The sequence below is a fragment of the Mus musculus genome, chromosome 12 (assembly GCF_000001635.26).
Source record: "Mus musculus strain C57BL/6J chromosome 12, GRCm38.p6 C57BL/6J".
In the NCBI taxonomy this organism is placed as follows: domain Eukaryota; kingdom Metazoa; phylum Chordata; class Mammalia; order Rodentia; family Muridae; genus Mus; species Mus musculus.
In genome coordinates this window covers 98739888-98763978 of record NC_000078.6, presented here as the reverse complement: position 1 = coordinate 98763978, position 24091 = coordinate 98739888, and the positions used below count along the sequence as shown (strand labels likewise).

At 42.4% G+C, this 24091-nt stretch overlaps 1 protein-coding gene across 17 annotated transcripts in view; it reads right to left on the bottom strand.

Annotated features, from left to right (window-relative positions):
* Zc3h14 (zinc finger CCCH type containing 14) overlaps positions 1 to 21962 on the bottom strand; it is a 45758-nt gene extending 23796 nt beyond the window's left edge. For 6 of the 17 annotated variants that reach the window (NM_029334.2, NM_001364400.1, NM_001008506.2 and 3 more), the window contains exons 1-9: positions 16821 to 17011; positions 16457 to 16499; positions 11087 to 11201; positions 7754 to 7794; positions 6775 to 6970; positions 5038 to 5467; positions 4100 to 4260; positions 3569 to 3669; positions 1 to 156 (exon numbers count right to left, since the gene is read on the bottom strand). In NM_029334.2, coding sequence (NP_083610.2) covers positions 1 to 156; positions 3569 to 3669; positions 4100 to 4260; positions 5038 to 5467; positions 6775 to 6970; positions 7754 to 7794; positions 11087 to 11201; positions 16457 to 16499; positions 16821 to 16856 — 1279 coding nt within the window. In that variant the 5' untranslated portion in view covers positions 16857 to 17011. Of the gene's footprint in view, positions 157 to 3568; positions 3670 to 4099; positions 4261 to 5037; positions 5468 to 6774; positions 6971 to 7753; positions 7795 to 11086; positions 11202 to 16456; positions 16500 to 16820 lie in introns of all 17 variants that reach the window. The other 11 variants (XR_001780498.2, XM_006516327.4, XM_006516328.4 and 8 more) reach the window with 3 other exon arrangements.
* Between the last annotated feature and the right edge of the window lie 2129 nt (positions 21963 to 24091).

Here is a 24091-nt window from a genome sequence, read left to right as displayed (position 1 = left end):
CTTGACTTTTTCCTGTATTATCTCCTTTTGCTTCCTCTTCTTTAACAGGGGGACTTATTCTGGGGGCCCTGTTTTGCCCCTGGACCATTTCTGCTAGCAATTCTTCTTGAGAAGTTCGAGTTCTGGGAGCAACTGGAAGTGTCTGTTTCTGTGGAACTTTACGTAAAAGCAAAAGAAAGGAAAATACACCCATGGTTACAACTTCATAACTCCACGGCTAATATCACGTGTTAAATACAAATTCCATCCTTGGATTCAGAACAGTTAAGGTGGGGGCTGGTGAGATGGCTCAGTGGTTAAGAGCGCTGACTGCTCTTCCCAAGGTCCAGAGTTCAAATCCCAGCAACCACATGGTGGCTCACAACCATCCATAATGAAATCTGATGCCCTCTTCTGGAGTGTCTGAAGACAGCTACAGTGTACTTATATATAATAAATAAATAAATAAATAAATAAATAAATAAATAAGAACAGTTAAGGTATTCAAAGCAAAAGAACTACATTCAACTCATTTGCCTTAGTTGTGTGTAAGCAGCCTCTAAAGCTTGAATCTCGGCACTCAAGAAGTTAATGCAGTAGTTCTGGACCAGACTAGACTACATAGTGAGAGCCTGTTTAAAAAATCCAAGCCAAACCAAACCAAACCAAACCAACAAAGCACACACACATACAATGGAGTGAGGGAGTGAATGAGTGTGTGTGTGTGTGTGTGTGTGTATGAGAGTGTGTGTGTATCGTGTATGAAATAACCAGATGCAGTGATCCAGGGTCTCACAGTGATTCAAACTGTAACTTAAGTAGGCAAAGAATGAATTGTTCAAATGCTATTTTTAAAAAATTCTTTTGTGTAGACCAAGCTGGTCTCAAATTTACTACTAAGTTCAAAATTACCTTAATCTCCTGCCTCTATTTCCCAAGTGCTAAGATTGCAGGCATATAGAACCAGGTTTGATGTTATTTCTTGAAATATGGGAATCTCCAACTACTTTTTAATTTTTCTTTTTAGAATTATGTATTTTGCCCACACGCACACATGTGCACCATGTGTCTGCCTGGCACCTGTGGAGGTCAGAAGAATGTGCTGGATCCCTGTGAAGTAGGAAACCAGGTTCTCTGAAGAGCAGCTAGTGCTCTGTCTTAACTGTTGAGCCATCTCTCCAACCCAATCCTCTACTTCTGAAATAGCTGGAGACAGTTGTTATGAGCACTGGCTGTGACCTAGGAAAAACTGGGAGCAATAAACTGATTTTATAGAAGATCTACTAAACTTGCTTGGGAAATAAGTTACACAAAGAATTTATTCAAGGAATGCTGCCACTAACATAACTCAAGACTTAGTATTTCTAGTTAACTAAAGTTGTTAGAAACTGAAGAAAGGGCTGGTTTATATAGCTCTAACATAATTAAAATTTAGGCTTACAAGAAAATGTTTCTATTACAACTTTTTCATTAAGAGTGGGGGTGTCGGGGTGCACACCTTTAATCTCAGCACTTGGGAGGCAGACAGGGGAAGAGTCTAAGGCCAGCCAAATCTACATAGTGAGCTCCAGGACAGCCAGAGCTACAAAATAAAAATATGTTTCAAACAAAACAAAACAGAAAAATCCCCAACTCCCACCCCAGAGATTTCTTCTCTAATATGCTGCCAATTAGGCTTTGTTTTTTATTGTGATAAAAGGATACACTCTTGATTTAACCACCTACACATAGAACCCACAGCAAAGAGTCAAAAAACAGGTTTCTATAGGCAGCTCTAACAGGAAAAGCACTGGGTAACAGCCTTCATTTTTTAAGTCCCAGTCTGCCAGCAAGTCCTGGTTCTCTTCCCAGGAAGCGTAATCTTGCCATGGGGCAGAATGATCCTGAATAACTACTATGAGAAGTGGGGGCACACTCACAACACCGACGTACGTCAGCAACTGTGACAAGATTTTTGCTGTGTAAATCTCCCATTTGTCCAAATGGTCAGACTTGTAGCAGCCTGTCTCTAAACTGTCCAAAAATGAGCCTTGGAGGGCAGGCCTCCAAGTGATTTAAAGATGAGAGCATATACAGAATCTAGTCTAAAGCATAGCTATAATGCTGGTAAATCTTTCTGTTCATGGCTCGCACATCAGCCAGAACCAATAAAGACATCCTGCGTTAATCAATCTGTGACTACCTGGAATGGTTTCTAGTGGAAGGCATATTAACTCTGTTCTCCAGAGGAGTGGGGTTCTAGTCCCAGAGTCTACATGGTGGCTCACAACCACCAGTAACTACAATTCCAGGGGATCCAATCAAAGCTCTTTTCTGCCCTCCATGCAAGCAAAAAAACTCATAAATATAAAATTACAAAGCGAAGTATTTCAAGGTCATGAAAATCCTTTAAAATTCTTATTCTAAGCACTATCACTGCTGTATAAGAAGGGCGGGTGTGAGGAGGCGCACTGTTAGAGCAGCGCAGGCTTTCCTGACCACCTTTACTCTATATGCCAAGATCTACTGAATGTCGGACATTCAAGGGTAAATGAGAGATGAGAAGGTAGAGAAGTACCAAAAATTTTTTTACTTCAATTCAAGAAATGGTGACGTGTGACAAAGGGCAAGGAGAAGAATGCTGTGAGGACATTCACCAAATTCACAGTAAAAGCTTGAGGATAATTTCAGGCTGGGCAGTGGTGGCGCACGCCTTTAATCTCAGCACTTGGGAGGCAGAGGCAGGCAGATTTCTCAGTTCGAGGCCAGCCTGGTCTACAGAGTGAGTTCCAGGACAGCCAAGGCTACACAGAGAAACCCTGTCTTAAAAAAAAACAAAACAAACAAACAAACCAAAAAAGAAAGTAACTTCAGATTTGGCGATTCCTATCAGCTTAGTACCACAAAATTTTACACTGGCTCCAGCAGATGAAAAGGTGGACAGAATGTAGCAGCAACACAAAACACTCACCATTGGCAGATTAGAATGAGCATTCTATAAGAAAATTTTGTTATAAAAACTAGACACCTCAATATTTGACATCAAATGATTTTAGAGCTTCTATTTTAATTAGGGTAAGGGCATAACAATTCTCTGCCTGGCATTCTATTACCAGGTTCCAGCAAAGGAAAACAGACTGGTGTATTCATATAGTAACTTAAATAAATAACTGCACTGGGTCCAGGGTTCAGTGGAACAGGACCTTCCAAGCATGCATAAGGCCAAGAATTCAATCTGCCAGCACAGCAAAAAAGTAACTACAGACTCCTCTACCTCAGGAACTGTTATTATACAATTTTGTTCCTTTTACACATAAGTACAAATATAATATTTCGAATTAAATGGTATTAATATGAAAGTCTCACGTTTTTCAAAATTCCCTTTCTAATTTGTGGATTTTATCAAGTTTATGCATGTGAGAGTTTACTATGCTCAAAGAACTCCTATGACAGTTTCTCAAACTGGTAAAATCTTTTAAAGCCATGCTTCTAGAAGAATCTGACTCTGCTATTGTATGCAACAGGAATCTTTACTTTACACATTAAGACAAGCATGCTCAATTTAAAGAAGCAATCTCTTACCAGTACAAACATACTACATTGAAATTACCTGCAGAATAGTTAGTTGTCTTTGTTACAGACTCTTGAGCTTCAGAGATAGCCTTCAAAATTAGATTCTTGTTAGCTTGTTTAGAAGGTGGAAGAGAAGGTCTAAAAGAGTTTTAAGAAAAGGTATTTTTATAAAGTTTTCAATTTCAGTTCTTTACATGCTAACCATCTATTATGCTGTTGCTATACAGCCTGTCTTAAACATAGCAGTAGCAGTTACAGATTTTAGAACATGTCAATTAGATTGGAACCCTACAGCTTTTTCAAAGATGACTCCATATTAACATTTTCTCCCTCATCCATTTCTAGTAGTCGTTGCAATTCTCTCCAATTTAAGCAAGCCCTCTTCCATTAGCATGTATCTTCCAAAACCCAGGTGATGCTGTCAGACAGCTTAGTACCAGAGCACTTATCTACCATGAGCATGCACAGCCCCCAGGCTTCTTCCCCAGCACTGTCAAAGAAACAATCAGACAAAACCCTGCAGCTGCATCAGGCAGTTTAAGATTAATTTGCAGCTATGGTCACACACCTCCTCTCAGGCTTTGCTGGTACTGACACGCTGCTGGACAAGCTTCCTATGCGGGTCCCATAATCCTCATCTTCTTCCTCCTCTTCTCCATCATGGCTAAATCTTTTTACTTTAACAACCGAACTTACCACAGGCAATTTTCTCTTTCGAAAGTTTTCGTCCTACAATGAGATAAATTTAAGCTTACTTTGCATTGAAAATGAAGTTCTAACACAATAATATTTGTTTTCAATTTAAGACCATTTTAAGAAGTGAAAAGGGCTGGTGAGATGGCTCAGCAGGTAAGAGCACTGACTGCTCTTCCAAAGGTTCCGAGTTCTCACGGTGGCTCACAACCATCTGTAATGGGATCCAATGCCCTCTTCTGGTGTGTCTGAAGACAGTTACAGTGTACTTAGATATAATATATAAACTTTTGGGCCAGAACAGGGACCGAGCAAGTGAGGTTGAACGGAGTGAGCAGAGGTCCTAAATTCAATTCCCAACAACCATATGAAGGCTCACAACCATCTGTACAGCTACAGCGTACTCATATAATCAAATAAATCTTAAAAAAAAAAAAAAGTACTGAAAGGACTGGCTTTCTTATTAAAAAAATGAAAAATGTCTCCTCAAATAGCTAACTCAAAAGAACTTTTAAATTTATTTTATAACAGTTGCATACAGCACTGTTAAGGAAACTACTAAAAGTGAGTTATATGGTTGCTTAAAGCTAAAACTGACACATCTACATAAATACCAATAAGAAAAGCTAGCTCAAAATGCCAAAATCACAAGGCACATGTGCATGACATAAAAACTCCTCTAGACAGCCAGTCCAAGAGAGGACACTATTTAAGAGAAACACACAATGTGTTTAGTTACGTAAGTTATATTTGGAATCCACAACTGCCAATCTCTAGCCTAGCAAGCCAGAATCTATATACATCTATACGAACCTCAATACTCATTTTATCCAAGTTGTTTCTGAAGAAGGGGCTATAAGTGTCTTCTACGCTGCTAAGCACTGGTGGCTCACACAACCGTCCTGCTTCGGATACCTGGCTGCTTTGTACATCCAGCTGCTTGGCAGCGTGAGCACTGCTTTGCTGCGGATGAAGTTGCAGCCTGTTTAAGTGAGTACCAGTGTCTGCATTTCTACTTGCAGGTGGTCGATAAATTTCAATAGAAGGGCGAGAAGAACCGTATGTAAGTGTCACTGTAGGTTTTTTCTGAGATAAGGGATTCTCCTGCACAAAATTGAGGTCTTCATCAATGAGATCATCTGGTTCTGGCTTGATATCAATCACATCTTCAGAGGGTGCTGGTTCCCTCAGAGGTTTCACTGTTGACATTAGCCGGGTGGAAGCTCCATCATCATATGAATGTCTATAAGCGAAGAAAAACACAACATTATACCAAAACTAAAGCATTATTCACTAATCTTAAAGGAATGTTTATTCAGAAAAAAATTTAATTAAGTAGTATGGAGGCCTTTCAAATAGTCATTCACTACTTTCAAATTATAGTCATTCTTGTTTGTTTGTTTGTTTGTTTGTTTGTTTAGAGACAGGATCTCACTATGTAGCTCTGGCTGGCTTGAAATACACCCACCTGACTCTACCTCCCAAGAACTTTGATTAAAGGCTTGTACTAGGGCTAGAGGACTCAGTGATTCTGAGAGCTGGCTACTTTTCCAGATAATCCAGGTTTCATTCCCAGCACCCACATGACAACTAATAGCTATGTATAACTCCAGTTCCAGAGGCTCCTAAGCCCTCTGAAGAACTCCATGGGTGCTACAAGCACATGGTGCACAAATACAGACAAAACAGCCACATACATCAAATGAAAAAAGGTTAAAGGCTTATACTACCACGCCCATCCCTCATACTTTAAATTTTTATTTACTAAATGTAAAATAAAAAATCATATCTGGTCACCATTAGTTTATTCAAAAACTTGCTCACCATCTGTTATGGTTTGAACCTGAAGGGGGCGAGGGAGACGGCCAGAGCATTACTTGCTTTTCCAGAGGATTTGAGTTTAAGTCCCAGCATCCAAATGGTGACTCACAACCAGCTGTAACTCTACTGCCAAGGGATCGCCTATGCGATCTTCTGGCCTCTAGAGGCACCAGATATGCTCGGGGTTCACACACATGCAGGCAAAACACCTACACACATTTTTTTTTAAATTTTTTTTTAATTAATAAGATATGTTCCACAGAGGCTCATGTATTAAAAACTTGATCCTTAGTTCACTATGCTAATTTCAAGGCTATAGATCCTTTTAGGAGGTAGAGCCCAACTGGCCAACATAGGTCACTAGTGTCTAGGAACAGAGCATTGCTGATAATATCCAACCCAGGATCTGGTTCAGTTTTCTCTGCTCCCTTAAGGGTCCACTATGTTAGGAATCTCTTTCATGTGGTTTTGCTACATGAACTCTATCTAGTTTGCTGCTATGATAAACTGAGAGCCTGCTGAACTTTGAGCCAAAAACAAGTTTCCTCCTCCTCCTCCAATATGTCATATTGGGTATTTTATAGTAACAATAAATGACAAGGAGTAACTAATCCACGATTACTTCACTATTTCCAAAAATTGCTGAAAATAGGAACTAACAGACATAATAATTAACATAAGTGTAACATCAACATACCCATCTGGCCGTAGCAGATACTGGACTTTTACCTGACATTAGTGGATTTCTGCTCCTGTGAACTTGTAGAAACTCTGGAATCCCTCTTTTCAGGTCTAGAACTAGAAACAGCAAGGGGAGGGACGGCAGCTTCGTGCCTTCTCTCATCTCCCCGACTGAAACTGCTCTTGTTTGAAGGCACGTGACTATCGAAGATGCTGGCGTCAGGAGACTTTAGACTAGAGGGCTCTGCAAAAACAACAACACAACACATGATCCTGGTAATGTTTTCCTTATCCCTCCTTCCCCTCACCACCAGTTCAAAAGCAGTACATTCAATATAGAAAATATTTTAATTGATTACTTCAAGTTCATTAAAAAAAAATGTAAAAACTAGTCTCCTGAGGCCCAGGGTGACCGGATATACTAAAAAGGATGACCTAACTTCCGATTCTCCTGGCTCCACCTCTGGAGTATTGCCAACTCTGGGCGATTACTACTTTCCCAAGTGTTTTCAGTGGTAGGGACTAAACCTGGGGCTTCTTACATGCTAGGCAAGCACTCTAGCAATTGTTCCTCAAATACGATAGTTTAAAAGGCACCTGAGAGTATGGGCATGGGATATAAGAACTCCCTCAACAGTCAATTATTATCATCGTTGCTGCTACCACCACAAGAAAATTCCCACTTATGTTGTAAATACTAGGATATTTGCTGGGTGTGCTCTCTTCTCATTTGACATTGCTTTTAGTAGCTGAGTGGCATTCTTACACATCCTAATAGCTTATCTGGTTTATTCCCACCAGGCCTTTAGGTATCTTTCTACTATAAGGTAAAAGCCTGTGCAGATTTATGATTACGTCAGATACACGGCACTGTCATGCTCACGTCAAATCACAATAAGTTTATTGTTCTTTCAGTTTAAATGAACCACTATCTCTTCAAAGTTGCTGATGCTCTTCCAACAGCAACATAACTGAAAGGATCATATACTGATTGATTTCAGTAAGCAATCAGTTTTACATAGCTTACCAGTCGTGACAGAGCGCAGTTTATCTAATACACCATGGAGCCTAAAACAAAACACAAAACAAAACAAAGCCTTCCTTAACAAAAATTTTATTCCAATTGCCACTCTAAATCTGATGACATTACATCCAGATTAGCTGTTTCAAAGGCATTTAATGATACTAAGCCAAACTTTCCAATTATACATTATTTTTATTTTAAAAGGCCTTACATACATAGCAAAGAATAAAGAAAAAAAATTCTAACATTTACCCTCTGGAAGAGGAAGGAGGGGGAAAAGAGGGAGAGGAGGAAGCAGCAGCAGCACCCACGCCCTCCCACCTCGGGTGGGGGAGGTAGCTCAGCAGCACAGCAGCTAAAGTACTGGAAATTGAAGCCACAGCCTTATGCAAACCATGCAGCAAGCACTCTCTACTATCACTGATACACTGCCACAGCTCTCGTTACTTTTTGAGACAGGGTCTAAGTTGTCTAAGCTGGCCTTGAACTTGTGAACCTCTTACCTCAGCCTCCCAAGTAGCTAGGAATACACTGTGTCAGCAGATCCAAAACAGAAGGTTAGAAATGAACACATACAAGGCCCTGGGTCAACCCCCAGAACCAGAACCAAAGGAAAAAAGAAGACAAAAAAACATCGCCTGACAAGTCTTAACAAACAAAACAAAACAAAACAAACCTTGCTTCTTAGGAACTAAAGATCAAAACAGCTTATAGTAAAACAAGAGAAGTATCTCAAGCACATAATACTGTTTATGACAGCTGTTTTACCTGTGTGTGTGCACGTGTGCGCGCATGTGCATGCACACTCGCATGCTCTCTCTCTTCCTGTCTTCCTCCCTCACCCTCTCCTATAGGGTTAAACTAAGGACTATGTATACATGCTAAGCACATAGTCTACCTATGATCTACACTCCCTAATCTAGCAGTTAATATTTATTTTAACTATTTTAACTGGCTTCTTGAACAATGTAATTATGAAAAATGAATAAAGTTAAAAGAATTTTAAAATAGGCTATCCAACTTTACTATAACTCTTATTTTCAAAATTAAGCAAACAGGCTACAACTTTGCTTTAACATAACCTTTCTTAATAGCTACATAGAAGGCAATTTTGCACAGCCAATCTTTCAAAATTCCCTCACAAACACCAGAGTTTCCTATTGTTTCATTTAGGCTCCACTCACATGTCAGTTTCCTCATGGACACAATTATTTCAGGATTAAAAAAAAAAAAAAAAAAAAAAAAAAGAGTGGAAGGACCTCAGTGTAAAGTTATAAAACTGACAGCAAAAAAAACAAAACCCAAAAAAACACCAGGATAGGGTTGGGTTGAGCTGGGCTGGAGGAAGGCGGGAAGGACAGGGGATGACAGACACAGGACAATACACACCTTTACACACTAGGTTCAGCTGTGGCTAATAGAGCTGATTCATAGATCCCATGAAAGAGCTGGGTGTTGGAAGGCACCTGTAATACTAGCACTCATAAGGCAGACAGGACCTTGGGACTCATAGGGGACCATGTGGACAAGCGGTCTAGATAGACCAAAAGTAACTGGTAAGCTCTAGGTTCAGTGAGAAACCCTGTCTCAAAAAACAAAATGGAGCATGATCCAGCAAGACACCAATGTCCAATTCAGGCCTATAAATATAAATATACACACACATGCATGCACATCTTGTGTATCTACATACAAAACACATACATATACTAAAAAAAAAAATAATTAAAAATCAGGATAGTTGAGACGGGCAGTGGTGTCGCAAGCCTTTAATCCCAGCACTTGGGAGGCAGAGGCAGGCAGATATCTGAGTTCAAGGCCAGCCTGGTCTACAAAGTGAGTTCCAGGACAGCCAGGGCTACACAGAGAAACCCTGTCTCAAAAAACCAAAACCAAACCAAACCAAAACAAAAAATCAGGATAGTCTGTTTAATACTAGTGACCACTGGTGAAAGTACCAAAGTGAAGAAATGACTCCTTGCAAGAGAACATGTGAAACTGCATTTGTAGCACGATGAGAAACTCATTTAGACTTTAAGTTCACATTCAGTAAATGGTATACTGGTTTAAGAAATGTCTTACATAGTCCATTAAGTCATCTGAAAAAGAACCTATCAGGTCAATCTTCTGGTTTAGATTAGCTGGGCTGCAAACCCAAAGTGATCTAAAGGGTTAACCAAAGGCCAGGTCACAACAATGCTTATGAAGCAAAACTGACTACTTTAAAAAGATGTGTTCACAATCACAGTATAATTTCCTCAGTCAAAAACATCATTCGTGCTGGGCTTGGTGGTGCAAGCCTTTAATCCCAGCACTTGGGAGGCACAGGCGGATTTCTGAGTTCGAGGCCAGCCTGGTCTACAGAGTGAGTTCCAGGACAGCCAAGGCTATACAGAGAAACCCTGTCTCGAAAAACCAAAAAAAAAAATAAATAAACCAAAAAAAACCCCAAAAAACCATCATGCATATTTTAGAACAAACTATATTAAGTAGGGTATATATCCACAATGAAGCAGTGTGTTAACATGTAAGGATCATTGTACTCTTAATAATGTCTCCAAAACTGAGTAGTATGAAGCAGAAAATTCTGCAGATTTTTCAAAGCAGCATCGTCACATGCAGTTGCCACAGAGACGATGAAGACTGTAGCGAATAGGTTTTCAGACGTCCCTCTGATGAGTATTTCCTCTCTGTGTCAGCCACACCACTCTCCTGCCCCTTTCTCACTCAGCCTTAAGCCTGACAACCGAGCTGGCCTTTTTAAACTCAATCTTATGCTTATTTTCATCTAAGGGCACATGTGGTTTGATTAAAGTATAGTCCAAATCACGAGTCATTTATATTAAAAAAAAAAAATCAAGTTGCTCAAATTCCAAACTGTGAAAGTGACTGTCTGTCAAATGGGGACATACATGTGTGAGGAAAAGAAAAACAGCTTAACATAAAACCAAAAATAAAATGGAAAAAAAAAATTCCACATAAAAGGCAAAAGCCAGCCTAGCTCAAAATGTGATGTACACTGTAAGTGCTATGAATGGGGGTAGTGCGACAATGAACTGCAGAAGGTGAAAGATACAAAAATGGCTAATATACATCAAGGGCTCCTACAGTGCAGTGTATCTGCATGCACTCTGTATGCATCAGCCAGGTTATCCTCACACTTACATACACAGGTGATTTTCAAGTCCCATTTACAGATGAAGAAACCTCCAGAGGCTATGCTTTACAGCTCACAGCCAGCCTCTCCACAGTGAACCTCACAGACTGCCAAGCTCCTCTTCTAGACAGAATACCAACTCTGACTTTGCTCCAAGGCACAGATATTCAGAAACATACCATACGGTGAATCGAATTGTGTTGTTCCCTAGAAACAGGGACAGGTCCTCTGTCATTTGGTCCTGACTTTTCTTGTTGGCCACCATCACCATAATGTAATCAGGAAGTTCTTCATCTATTTAAAAGGAAAAGTATACCAACTTTTAAATGTTTCCTCAATATTTGTTTTTGCTCAAAAATCAATGTGCTTAAAAACAGAGAAGTAGCCTTGATAATTCATACCTCCTTCTAACAGAGGCTAGACAAGAACGCTCAGCTACCATCTTTTCCCCTTCACCCCACAAGTACTTCCATTTTTAGAAGGCCAGGAATTGGAAAAAACTGATGCATTTCTAGTCATAAAACTAGGCATCCTGGGTCATAGAATCAATTGGGAAAATGTACTGGTTTTTGAAAGAAATCTTTTTAATGTCCATCAACTTCTAGACACTCCTAGAAGGTATATATATATATATATATATATATCCCCAGTAATTGCACTGTTTAGTTTTCTGTTCAAAACAGTATCCATGTCACTAGGGAATAAATATACCTCTACTCAGTAAAGGTAGAAGACTTCAATTACATCGCATAACTGCACAAAACCCTACAGCAAGTGTAATGCCAAGAGCTCAGTCATTAGTACCAAAGGATGGAAAAAGGTTAAATGGCAACTCAACTTGATTCACCCTGCCAGTGGCAACCCCACACAATGACTGAAGGTAAAAAGTCCAAGAACATTTCAATAAGGAAGCAAAGTCATGAGGAAATCTAATTTCTTTCTGAGAAAAGCGGGTGTTGTCTGCCTCTATCCCATGGGGATATTATCTTAAAACTCGATCTTCCTCCCTACGCCCTCCCAAATACTGAGACTACGGACACACACCCAGCTTCAAACATGTCTATTAAAATTTCCTTAATAACTAAAATGCTCATAATTTCTACAGAAACAGAAACATCCATATGCCAGAAACTTGTTTCAAGGGAAAAACACCTGGGGGCTGGAGAGACGGTTCAACTGTTTAAGAGCACTGCTGTTCTTCCAGAGAACCTGGGTTGAGTTCCTAGCACACATATGACTGCTCACAACTGTCTGTAACCCCAGTTCCAGGGGATCCAACACCCTCACACAGACATACATGCAGGCGAAACACAAATGCACATAAAAGTAAACAAATCATTTTAAAAAAAGAAAGGAAAAGACTCTAAACTCTAGTTCAGAAGCTGGACAAAAAGAGAATGCAGTGTTTCAAGGAAGCATGCAAGAAGTGAGAAAACGCAAGTAACAAGTGGCCAATCTTTTGTTTTGCTAAAGTTTCAAAAAAGCTCTCGCTGTACTTGTAAAAAATAAGCTAATCCATATTTATACGTCATACTAACTGATCCAACACCAGTAACTCTGGGTAAACAGCTAAGACTGCTAAGATACTTGGGCAGACAGGTATTTTTCGTTCACAGCACCAATGAAATAATTGCTGTCGCTGTATCAGTTTGTATTTCTAAAGTTTTATAAGAGCAGTAGTTGTCCTGGTATAGAACGGGGACAAGGAAAGGCGTAAGAACAGGTCACGAAGCCAGAGTGGCTACTGTAAATTTAGGAAGGGATGAGTATGAATAAGTATGTTCAGTCCTTTTGTTTTTTAAAAGAGATGCCAGTGACTCAAACAAGGGATCTTGAGCACAATGTCAGGCAGACTCTAATGAGCTATACCAAGTCCAGTAGATTTATCAAACTGACTGGTGATGGTTTTGGGAGGATACACATCAAAACATGCCAAATACACTTATACACAAACACACTTCAAATATGTGCAATATAAACTATCAATCATTTCTCAGCAAAGCTGTTAAAATTCACAAGTTGTCTTCTCAGTAGACAATACAATGAAAATTCGAGAATCTAATGCAAAATTAGCATGTGGCCATAAAATATTCTTCCGGAGTCCAGAAAGATCACTGAAATACATTCAAGTCAGCATACTGGGGATAGAACACAACAATAACGACTGGGAAGGTTCAGAGAAGCTCTCACCTCAAGCACATGAATGAAAACTGAACTGTCACAGCCACACCACTGAACTATTCCACCTGAGCACAGCTGAGTTTCCTCACTGCTTGCTTTAAAGGAAGGGAGTAGTTCTTTGTACCCCACTTTGAAAAGCACTCATCCAGAGCTCTGGGATTCTTTCTGAGCATAAAGAAATATGAGAAACTATGGCTACTAGCAGGGCGTGACTATAACCCCAGCACCAAGGAGACTGCAACAGGAAGATCAGTTAGTTTGAGGCTGGCACAAGCTATATGATCAACAGCAAGCCAGCTTGAGCAGCACTGTATGAGAACCCGTCTCAAAGAGTAGAACCCTGAAAACAAAATCTATTTTGTTCTGGAGGGTGAAATATATACATACATCTATAAACTGCAGGCTTTCCACTGGAACCCAACATGAAACTGTTAATCCTAAGGAATTTCCAATTTGGGAGTGTAATGGTGCTAAGAGTTTGCAGGGGTCCTAGGTTTAAGTAAAGAGGAAGGAGAAGGAAAGACTGGGAAGCAGCAGAAGGGAAGGAGCTGATCAACTGTGAAGATTCACTGGCACTCCAGAGGGCCTGCCTCTCATCCATTCTTTAATTAATTATTTTTCATAAAGTTTGACAAAAGCACCAAGGACCCCAAACCCGAGCTCCCAATCATCAATCTGCTGACAGCCACTAACGTAGCTCTCTCCACAGCCCATGTGTCTATAAAGAGTAGTAATACTGCCACCCATCCCAGCAGTACTTCCAGAAACACAACAACTATAAGCACATGTTTTAAAAACTAAAAAATCTTTTTTGGAGTTTGTGAAAGTCAGTGACAGGACTGAATGTATCTCAGTGACACACTGGGACCTCACCCTGGCCATCAATTAGCACAGTTATACACGTGCAGTGGGCCTCACACAGCTGGCACCACTTAGTATCAAAAAAAAAAATTAAACAGTTAGAACTAAGAAAATTCTGGTTCTGCTCCATTTTTTCATATCCATGAGGAGTCTTATATCAATCCTGAAAAAACCTGAAATCTACCCACCAACTGTCGGGTACAAACTAGTAATTCTTAGCTTGTTCAGTATCAGGTTCCTTCTGGTTGATGTATCTACTAATATTGACCACATGACTTCAGAATGGACCAGTTTAAAAGGATGTAATCACCAGTGTACAGACCACAGGCTAACAGCCCAATTATATCAACTTAATGCTTTCTCTAGAAGCTAAAGTTTCCCAAACAAAAACCGTAGTTCTGAGGATGGCCTTGCTTTCTACTTCCTTAGATCTCTTTTGTATCATGTCAGAAGACAAATGAACTCTAATCAGTTTTTTTTTGCATTTAATCTGTGATAAAGATGTTTAATATTGAGGAATGTAAAGAAAATCTAGTCCCATAAATATGTACCTTGAGTATTTTAACAGTCTTTCTAGACCTTTCTATCCTTCTATGACACTACACTGAAACTCAAGCAAGTATTTATTAACAATATGGAATCTAATATAATACCAACTGACTGACTGTACTGTTGGATGAAAATCAACCTACACAACCTTTACTGCCTTTTACCTCTGCATACGGTAATGTGGAGCAGGCACTTAGAAAGTGCTAGTTCACTGGTGAACCAAGGACATACAGGACATTTCATTATGTAAAGTCACACTGTTAGTGCCTCCACAATTTTACCACAGAAATCTTTTAGTTCTGGGAAGCTCTCAAGTTCACAGAGGGAAACCCAAACTTTCAAAGTTTTAATTTTCATTTGTAAGTTCAATCTGTCATTGGCAATAGAAACTTTTGGCTTTTTTTTCTGGCCTACAAGTGCACAAAACCAGTTTATCATTTCTTAGAATGTAAAATGCTTTCTACTACTGTGATAAAACACTGTGACCAAAAGGTAGTTGGTGAGGAAAGTATTTATTTCATCTTATAGCATATGGTCCGACATCTAGGGAGATTAGGTGAGGCAGAAAACTGGAGGCAGAAAGGAATGCAGAGACCATGGAGGAGTGCTGCTGACTGGCCTACTCTGCCTGCTTTCTTAAAGCAGCACTCAGCTACACCAAACCAGGGCACCATGCACAGTAAACTGTACCCCCCCCCCCAAGTCAATCACTCCTACAGGCCAATTTGGTAGTGGCATTTACTCAATTGAGGTCCCTTCTTCCCAAATGACAACAGCCTATGTCAGGTTGACACTTCAGCTTCATATAGCTACCTTACTTTGCAATCACTAATGCCTTTTCTGAAAACAAGCGTGTATCAGCTCAGTACACTACTATTTTACAAGTACTTCTCTGCTCTTACAGTCAAAATACTAAACAGTGTCGGGTTTGGTTTTGTTTTTGGAGACAGGGTTGCAATAGCCCTGGCTATTCTGGAACTTACTCTGTAGACAGTAGGCTGGCCTTGAACTCACAGACACTCCTGCCTCTGCCTCTGCCTCTGCCTCTGCCTCTGGAGAGCTGGGACTAAAAGCATGGGCCACCACCTCCCAATTGAGAAGCCAGTTTTAAAAACCATTTTTTTTTTATCTGTCTCATTGATAACATTCTAGATGGAACTTTTTTTTTTAAACTACAATTATTTGACCAAGAGTTCTAGTAAAAGCTGGTGTGACCTTTTAAACTCACTGCTTTCGTATAATCCAAGTGTAGACATAGTGTAATGTCAAGCCTTCTAACCATTATGAAAACAAATTTGACTCCAGGGGTCAGTAAGGGTCTCAGACCCTGAGTTACTATTTTAAGGTACCCATGATTTACAACTAAAGCCACCATCAGTGGGGTCAGACAGGCTTCCTCCCCCAGGCCTGTTCAAGTACCTGAAGCCTTTGTTTCTATTTGTACAACTGGGATATTATCATTTACATTTTAATGGCTAAACAATGCCTAGCTCAGAGTAAACACTCATTCTGAAAAAACAAACAAACAAACAAACAAAAACAAAAAAAATCTAATACATAAAACTTACTGAACCAGCTCTGTGGCAAATGCCAGAAGCCTGAAGCATATAATGTTCATATCCAAAATGAGAGATCTCAAATTAAAGGTCATGATGAGAAAGTAACAACAGGAAAAACAGAACAAAATTCGAACAAACATGGGTGCTTAAAAACACGACAGCTTCAGCCGAAGGTTAGAAAAGCTAGACTATTTCAAAATAACATCTTAGACAGGAGATGGGGGTGGGGGAAGGGACCTCGGGGTGCTGCTATAGATGGCTCGATGGAACGAGGGGAGAGGAAAACCAGGGCTCTCAAGGCAGACCACCCGAAGAGCTCTGGGGCAGAGTCACTCACACATCCAGGCAGCTACAAGCCCTACAGTAGTATATGGAGGCGAAGGATGAGAATCGACTTACCTACGTAAGCTCCTAATTCTTGTAATTTCCCCTTAATGGCACTCTGAGGGAGAGAGAGAGAAAAAAAAAAAAAAAAACAGCAAAGGTGCCTGTGAAAACCGCGACAGTGAAAGAGCCGCCCCGCGCAACCGGGGGGTGGGGGAGGGGACGCCGCCCCCCGCGCGGCGCTTCCCGCAGCCGCCGCCGCCGCTGCCGCCCAGGTGCCTCTCACGGGCCCGCTGGAGTCCCCAGAGCCGACCGCCGCGCCTGCGCTCCGTCTGAGGCGGCCGGCGCGGAGGAGACGCTGCAGGCCGGGCCCACCCGCCCCGTTACTCCTGGCAACCGCCTGCCCGCCATGCCCAGCGCCCGCCGACGCGGGCCTCACCCGGATCTTGCGGCTGATCTCGGTGCCGATTTCCATGGCTCGGCGGCGGGCGGCCGGCTCGGCACTGCGCGGCGCCTCGGTTACCTGGAGCCCGCCGCGGGCTGCCACCCTGCAGCCTGGGCCCCCTACGCCGCTGCCGCTGCCGCTGCCGCCGCTGCCGCCGCCGCTCCGCCTCCGCCGTGCGCGTCCCCGCCCCTGCTGGCGCCCCCGTGCAAGTGGGAGCCAACGCGCATGCGTCTGAGCACACACGCATGCGCGCAATCGCGCGCGCGTGTGTGTCCCGGGCAGGGGGGCGGGGTCCGGAACCTGTGCTCTGGCGACCACTGCTGGTGGCTCATAGGACGATGGCCTACGGGGTTACCTGGTTTCACCTTCCTCTTTCTAGGCTTCGGGGGAGCCTTTCCTTTTCCTTTTCATGCTTTCTCATTTGCGAATTTTAGTCTACAGGTAATCAGGATGAAAGTATGTATAGCTCAAACATTATGAGCCCTGATCCGAGTTCAAATCTAACCCCAAGTATCACTATGGGATTGAGATATATATTATCAAATGACAAAAAGGAGATTATTTTCTAGAAGATGTACTATTATTACACTTGATGAGGTAGAGGGACGATATTCAGAACCCATGACCTTACTTTAATTCTATAGGGATGTTTTGTTTTGTTTTGTTTTGTTTTTTGAGACAGGGTTTCTCTGTGTAGCCCTGGCTGTTCTGGAACTTGCTCTGAAACCCATGCTGGCCTTGAACCCAGTGATCCACCTGCCCCTGCCTCCTGAGGGCTGCCAGCTGCAGGTAGCAAGACTGGCAAGTGTCACCCTCTAGTGTTACAACACCCTGCAGTGTTGACCAGTGTGACTGGGAAGTTGGGGCCCTCTAGTGTTAAGAGTTGGTGCGCAGGGCTCCGTTATTGGGTGTCAGCCCTGAATGTATTAGAGCTCCTTGGGCCTAGAAATTGGGTTTGCTAATCTCAGTCTCAGCTGGGATTGCAGTTTCCTGAAGGTCCTAGGTACTGGGATTTCTCAGGCCATGGTGGTAGCCAGCGATACAGCTCTCAGTCAGATGCCTGGCACACTTGGCCCTGAAGACCTGACAGTTCTCACAAATTCTTGTGACCGGGGCCTGCAGGTTCCCTTCATTGCTTTTTACGTCATTGCTTTTAATGCTTAGGCTCTGAGCCTCCTGTTCCCCCTCTCAGCTTCTTACCTTATCCTGGCCACTCTTGAACAGCTCCCTCCCTCTTCTATCTCCTGCCTCTCTTTGGGTCCACACAGCTGAAAGTGGGTCAGAAAAGAGAGCTTGAGAGAAGCCTCTTGTTAAGCCTGCTGTTGTAACCATAGGGTAAGCTGCTCCCGAGAGTGCCCCTCCCGGCCTGAACAGTCTGCTTCTATAGCTCAAAATGGGATGTTTGGATTAATCACAGCTATTTGTTTTGGCCGAGCCTAGCCATATGTTGGACTAATCAGAGCTTTGCCTCTTAGCACCAATTACAGCTATCTGTCTGGTCTGCTAGACCACAAGGAGAAGAGCTTGCCCTCTGGCCTAGGAAGAGATAATTGCAGGTTTGTTTGAAGTTCTTCAAGGCTCGGGATCACAAACTATCAGGTACAAAATCTTTCCAACAGCCCTCATTGGAGCCACACATTCAGGAGCTGGGACAATCAGATCGACTGCAGTCTTTATGTAGTTGTTTCAAGGTGGAATGCTCAGGACTGTCGTGGATGCTGGTCTAAGAGCAGTCTGGCTGTTTGCTAGGCTCCTTCATTTAAGACATCCAGGGCAGCAAAAGAGAGTTCAATGGCTGCTAATAGGTGTTCAAATTGTTCAAACCCTAACAGCTTTGCTGGATTATAGGAAAACAAGCATCGGAAGGAAACTGAGAGAACCTGTCACTCGAAGTGATGATAACAGATCTGAAAGTTCTTTAGCATACTCCACTCCCCTAGAGACAAGGAGGTCAACCGGCACTTCCCTCATACTGTCATCTCCCCGTGCTAACAATGACCGACTCTCCCATCTCAGCCATGTTGTTGCCTGAAACCCACTCCCAAAATTTACGTAGCTATGTCCTGTCCGCTTCATTTTCTTCTGAATTCAGCATTTTCAGTGCTAATTCATCGTTATCGTCTGCAATTCAAATTTATTTCTACGCTAGATTGCTTTCGTTCTCCCCGTTCCTGACCACGAGAAACATGGAAGAATCCTTTTCCAGAATAGATATCCAGAAAGGTTTTTCCATTCTCCCCACATTCCTCCAAGTCGCTGGGTGGTTTGGAGTATGTTTTGGTGTTGGTGTTGGTGTTGGTGTTGGTGTTGGTGTTGGTGTTGGTTTTGGTGTTGGTGTTGGTGTTGTTGTTGCTGTTGCTGTTGGTGTTGGTGTTAGCTTTGTGACAGGGCCACAGTGTTTGGACTCAGATTCCTGTTCCACCTGCTTAGCCTCTGAGGTGCTGGGACTACAGGGATGTGCCAACTATGCCCATATTCTTCTTTAAAAAAACAAAATCTTTATTGGTTCTTTGTGAATTTCACATCATATACCCCATCTCCCCATCCCTTCGTACCCGCCCTCTACCCTTGCAATCTCCCCCTAAACAGAAAAAAAAAAAAAAACTCATTGTAGAAGCTATAGTGTGTCCCACAGTATTCCCTTTTGTCCACACTTCTTAGCTTGCAAACATTCATTGGAACCGCTCATTGGTTTAGTACAAGGCCTCTGGCTTCTGCTACTCTAGCAATACTGGAACTTCACCTGGACTCCTCTTAGATATCCTGTTGTTGCTCTGTGTGGTGAAGACTCTGTAGTTTTGGATCTATACAACTAGTTCCTTCATGCACTGCAGCAGTTCACTGATGCAGTAGGTGCCGGGGCGGGCCAATTTAAAGCTCTAGATCTGGGTATCCAAGCTGGTCAGCCACAGGCTCTCATGCTTTCCCCAGCACCAGGCACATCCAGGGCCAGCTCTACCTGCTGTCCAGGAGAGGTGCAGGGCCAGCTCTCCCACGTGGTTCAGCTGGTGAGGGACATGGCCATAATCCTGAGGCCAGCTTTCCCACCTGCCACCCTGTCCCAAGCGACAAGTAAGGGGTGGATTATACCTAGCTTAAGGGCTAGTTTCTACTAATCAGCAATCGGTGCCTCATCAGAGACCACAGGTTTAGCAGTTTAGAACATACATGCTTCTTTTCTCGGAGTTTCCATTAATCAGCAACGTAAGCCCAGCTTGCTTGGATCTTAAGCTCAGAGTCTCAGCAGGCCTCAGCAGAGGTGACAGACAGGAACTTGACTAAGGAAGAATTTCATTCCAGGCTCATCAGCAGGAAATGATGTCCTGGAATCTTTGGGAGCAAAGGCTCCATCTTTTTGCCTGCTATGGTCTAGAAGCTGTGTTCTTATTCTAGAAGATGGCCCACAGTTCTATGCCAAGAACATCACCTATATGACTGTTCTCTTAACTTAGCAAAGATAAAGATGACCCTCCACCCTGCAGCACACCCTGGTTCCTCTGTTAAGGACTTTTGTCTCATTCAGTTGGACTTAAGTGAGTTAGGACCTTTTTTAATATCTCTATATCACTATATCCATTAATTAAAATAATCTGTACTCCCAGGAATTATAGAAGAGTAGAAATCACAGGGCCACCCTGGATCTGGCTGCCATAGGACCCCTGACCTGTGACAATTCTTTTTTGTTGGTTTGTTGGTTTGTTTGTTTGTTTGTTTGTTTGTTTTGAGACAGGGTTTCTTTATGTAGCAGCCCTGGCCTCGAACTCAGAAATCCACCTGCCTCTGCCTCCCAAGTGCTGGGATTAAAGGCGTGCGCCACCACTGCCCTGCTCGACCTGTGACAATTCTTCTGGTATCTGTAAGGAAATGACTATGATGTCTTAGGTTTCCTACTGTGACTATCAATTTATGTATGCATTCACCCTCCCTAGCAAAATGATGGACTGAGTGCCATGTGCCTTATATTCCTACAGAAGTTCCTTCAGGATGGTAGGCACACAACAAACATTTATCAAATACTTGTAGGTTAAAAGAAGTCAAAGACTTGACTTGCAAAAACAATTCTCCCGGGTGAATTCAGTGATCACAGAGTCATGAAACATTGAGGAGACGTGGAGGAGCAGGTGACAGAGAACGGGGACCCTGGAGCCAGGATGTCTGGGTTGGAGTGCAGCTTGGCCACTCTCTGAGACCTCCGGTGAGGAGCTGCTTTTCTTTGTACCTCATCTGTCGCACAGATATGATAGTTTTCCCCTTCAGAAAGTTCTTATAAGGTTGAGGTAAGTTAATATTTGCGAAGCATTTCGGGCTGCGCCTGGCTCACAGCGGGGCTATGTTTGTTGATTAAAAATTCAATGCCTGCACTGGAGCCAGACACTGTGTTTGGAGCCAGAGCACAGATGAGCAGGACCAAGTCTCTGTGCTCATCACACAGTTCAAAAGCCGGGTAAGTTGTTTTTTCTTTTCCCCTACTCTTTTTACCCACCATTCCATAGCCAAGAACAGGAACATTTTTTTTAACCATTATTGTACCTTAAACAGATTGGCATTCAACAATTTAGTTACTATTGGAAAAATCTTGTGTGAAAAAACAAGCCAAGAACCTTTTCATTAAAAGATATTCAGAGGCCTGGAGAGATGGCTCAGTCAGAAAAGTGTTTGTACGTAAAGAATAACCCTAGTACCCACATGAGAAAGCCAAGCATGGCATTTGGTGCCTGTGATCCCAGAATTGGGGGACTGGAGAAAGGAGGATACACAGGGCTTGCTGGTCTGCTACTCTAGGCAAATAGGAAACTCTACGTCCAGTGAGAGGCCCTGCCTCGGAAATAAGATGGAGAGCAATTGAAGAAGACATAAACACCCACTTCTGGCCTGCACACACACACACACACACACACACACATACATGCTCAAAGTCAGGTGCTGTGGCACATGTCTATAGTTCCAAAACTACATAGCAAAATCTTTTTTTTTTTTTTTAATATCTCAATGTTGTATAGTTTCCTCAGTATGGTAATCATTTATTTCTGTATTTATTTATTTATATGTATATGAGTACACTGTAGCTGTACAGATGGTCGTGAGCCTTCATTTGGTTGTTGGGACATGAATTTAGGACCTCTGTTCACTTTGGCAAACCCTGCTCGCTCTGGTCGGCCCCGCTTGCTCCCATCAACTCTGCTTGCTCAGTCCCTGATTTCTCTGGGCCCAAAGATTTATTTATTATTATATATAAGTACACTGTATCTGTCTTCAGACATACCAGAAGAGGGCATCAGATTTCATTACGGGTGATTGTGAGCTACCATGTAGTTGCTGGGATTTGAACTCAGGACCTTCGGAAGAGCAGTCAATGCTCTTACCTACTGAGCCATCTTGCCAGCGCCCCCTCCCCTTTTTTTTAAAATTCATAACAAGGAATTTATTTAAAGGTATTGAAGACATTGCTCTCTTTTAGACAACCAGCTTATAATTATGGAACAGGGAAGCACAGGCTATTTGAGAACTAAAACACATTCAGATCTCAGAAGAGGAGACGTCTGAGTCATAGAGAGCCCCCACTAAGCCAATGGCACTTAGGGCTTGGAGGCTGTTCAGGGCGCTTTTCTGTGAGATGCAGCTTTCACAGTCCACATCCTTGAAGGACTAGAAGTATTAGTCTCACAAAAGAATAAACTTCCCCATGACAAATGGCATATTTTTCTTCTGAGGGATAGTATGAGAGCCAGATCACAATGAACTACAGTGCCAGCTAAGAGGGCTCTTGGCTATCTTCCAAATAGAGGCGAGAACTGAAAAAGAACATTGGTCATGAAGTCAGCAGGGCCAGAGTGCCAGCCCCAGCTCTACAGAGCTTGAAGTCCCCTTAACAATGGTAGCCCCTGTGCCTCCAGTCTCCCCAAGGGCTACATTTCAGTTGGCTTTTGTGCCCCGCCCCGTGTGTGTGTGTGTGTGTGTGTGTGTGTGTGTGTGTGTGTGTTACCAGTCTGTGTGGAAGGAGGGGGCTAGAGGTGGTAGGTTTTACCCAGCCTGGAATGCTTTTCTTGTCCTCCAGTATTCAGTGACTTTGTATTTGTCTTTCTGGATTCAAACAGAGGGTTCTCACAATGATTAACTAGGCATTATCAATCCATTTGTGTTATACCTTTGTGTGAATTTCCTTACTTACCTAAAAATCATATCTTCACCTATTGTTCACAAGAGGAGTCCCTGAGAGGGCAGGGGCACGCATCTTATCTTTCTCCACGCAACACCTGGCTTCTAACACATATAGAATGAAGAGACGTTTTTCTTCAGTACTGGCTATCAAATGGCACATCTGCCTTTGAGTCAGAGTCTCTATATGCTGGAAACCTGTGGGTAAAAGCGTTTGTCTCCGGTGATGCAAGTCTGGATACTGGAATTCAGTCTCCTGAACTCAAGCAAAGGGAGGAGAAAACCAACTCCACAGTTGCCCTCTGACCTCCACTCATGCAACATGGCACCTCCCCCACCAATAATAATAGATAAAAATTGTTTAAAGAGAACCCTTAAGTATTGGGAATTTCTATTACATTAGTCACTCTTTTTTTTCCCTTTTTTAAAAGATTCATTTATTTTATGTATATGAATTCACTGTAGCTGTCTTTAGACACACCAGAAGAGGGCATCATCCAATTATAGATGGTTGTGAGCCACCATGTAGTTGCTGGGAATTGAACTCAGGACCTCTGGAAGAGCAGACAGTGCTCTTAACCACTGAGCCATCTCTCCAGCTCCTACATCAGTCACTCTTGCTATGAGAATGACACCATTGTTGTAATATTAGCTCCATGAAGTCCAGGAGAACTGACCCTCAAAAGTCAGCATTCCTAAACTTGTGGAGGTCTCGGGCTTAGTGCAAAGGTGAAAATTCCCAGGTGCGAAGGTGATTTCACCTGTCAGGCCCCCTGGAACTATGGTTATGAATAATTGTGAGCCAACATGTAAGTGCCGGGAATTGAACCAGGGTCCTCTGTAAGAGCAACAAAGTGCTCTGAACCACTAAGCCATCTCTCCAGTCCCTAGACCTCACATTTGTCGGTCCTAATCTTCACCCTCTCTCCTAGGCAGCATTGTTTTTATAGGGTGAAGTCAGGATTCTTGTAGTGAACAATAACTTATACTGTAGAATATGAAGGATTTCACTAAGATACCAAAGCAGATTAACTCCTAAGAAAATACTGTTTGAGGAGCTGGAGGGATGGTTGGTAAAGAGTGTGCACGGGCTGGGCAGTGGTGGCACA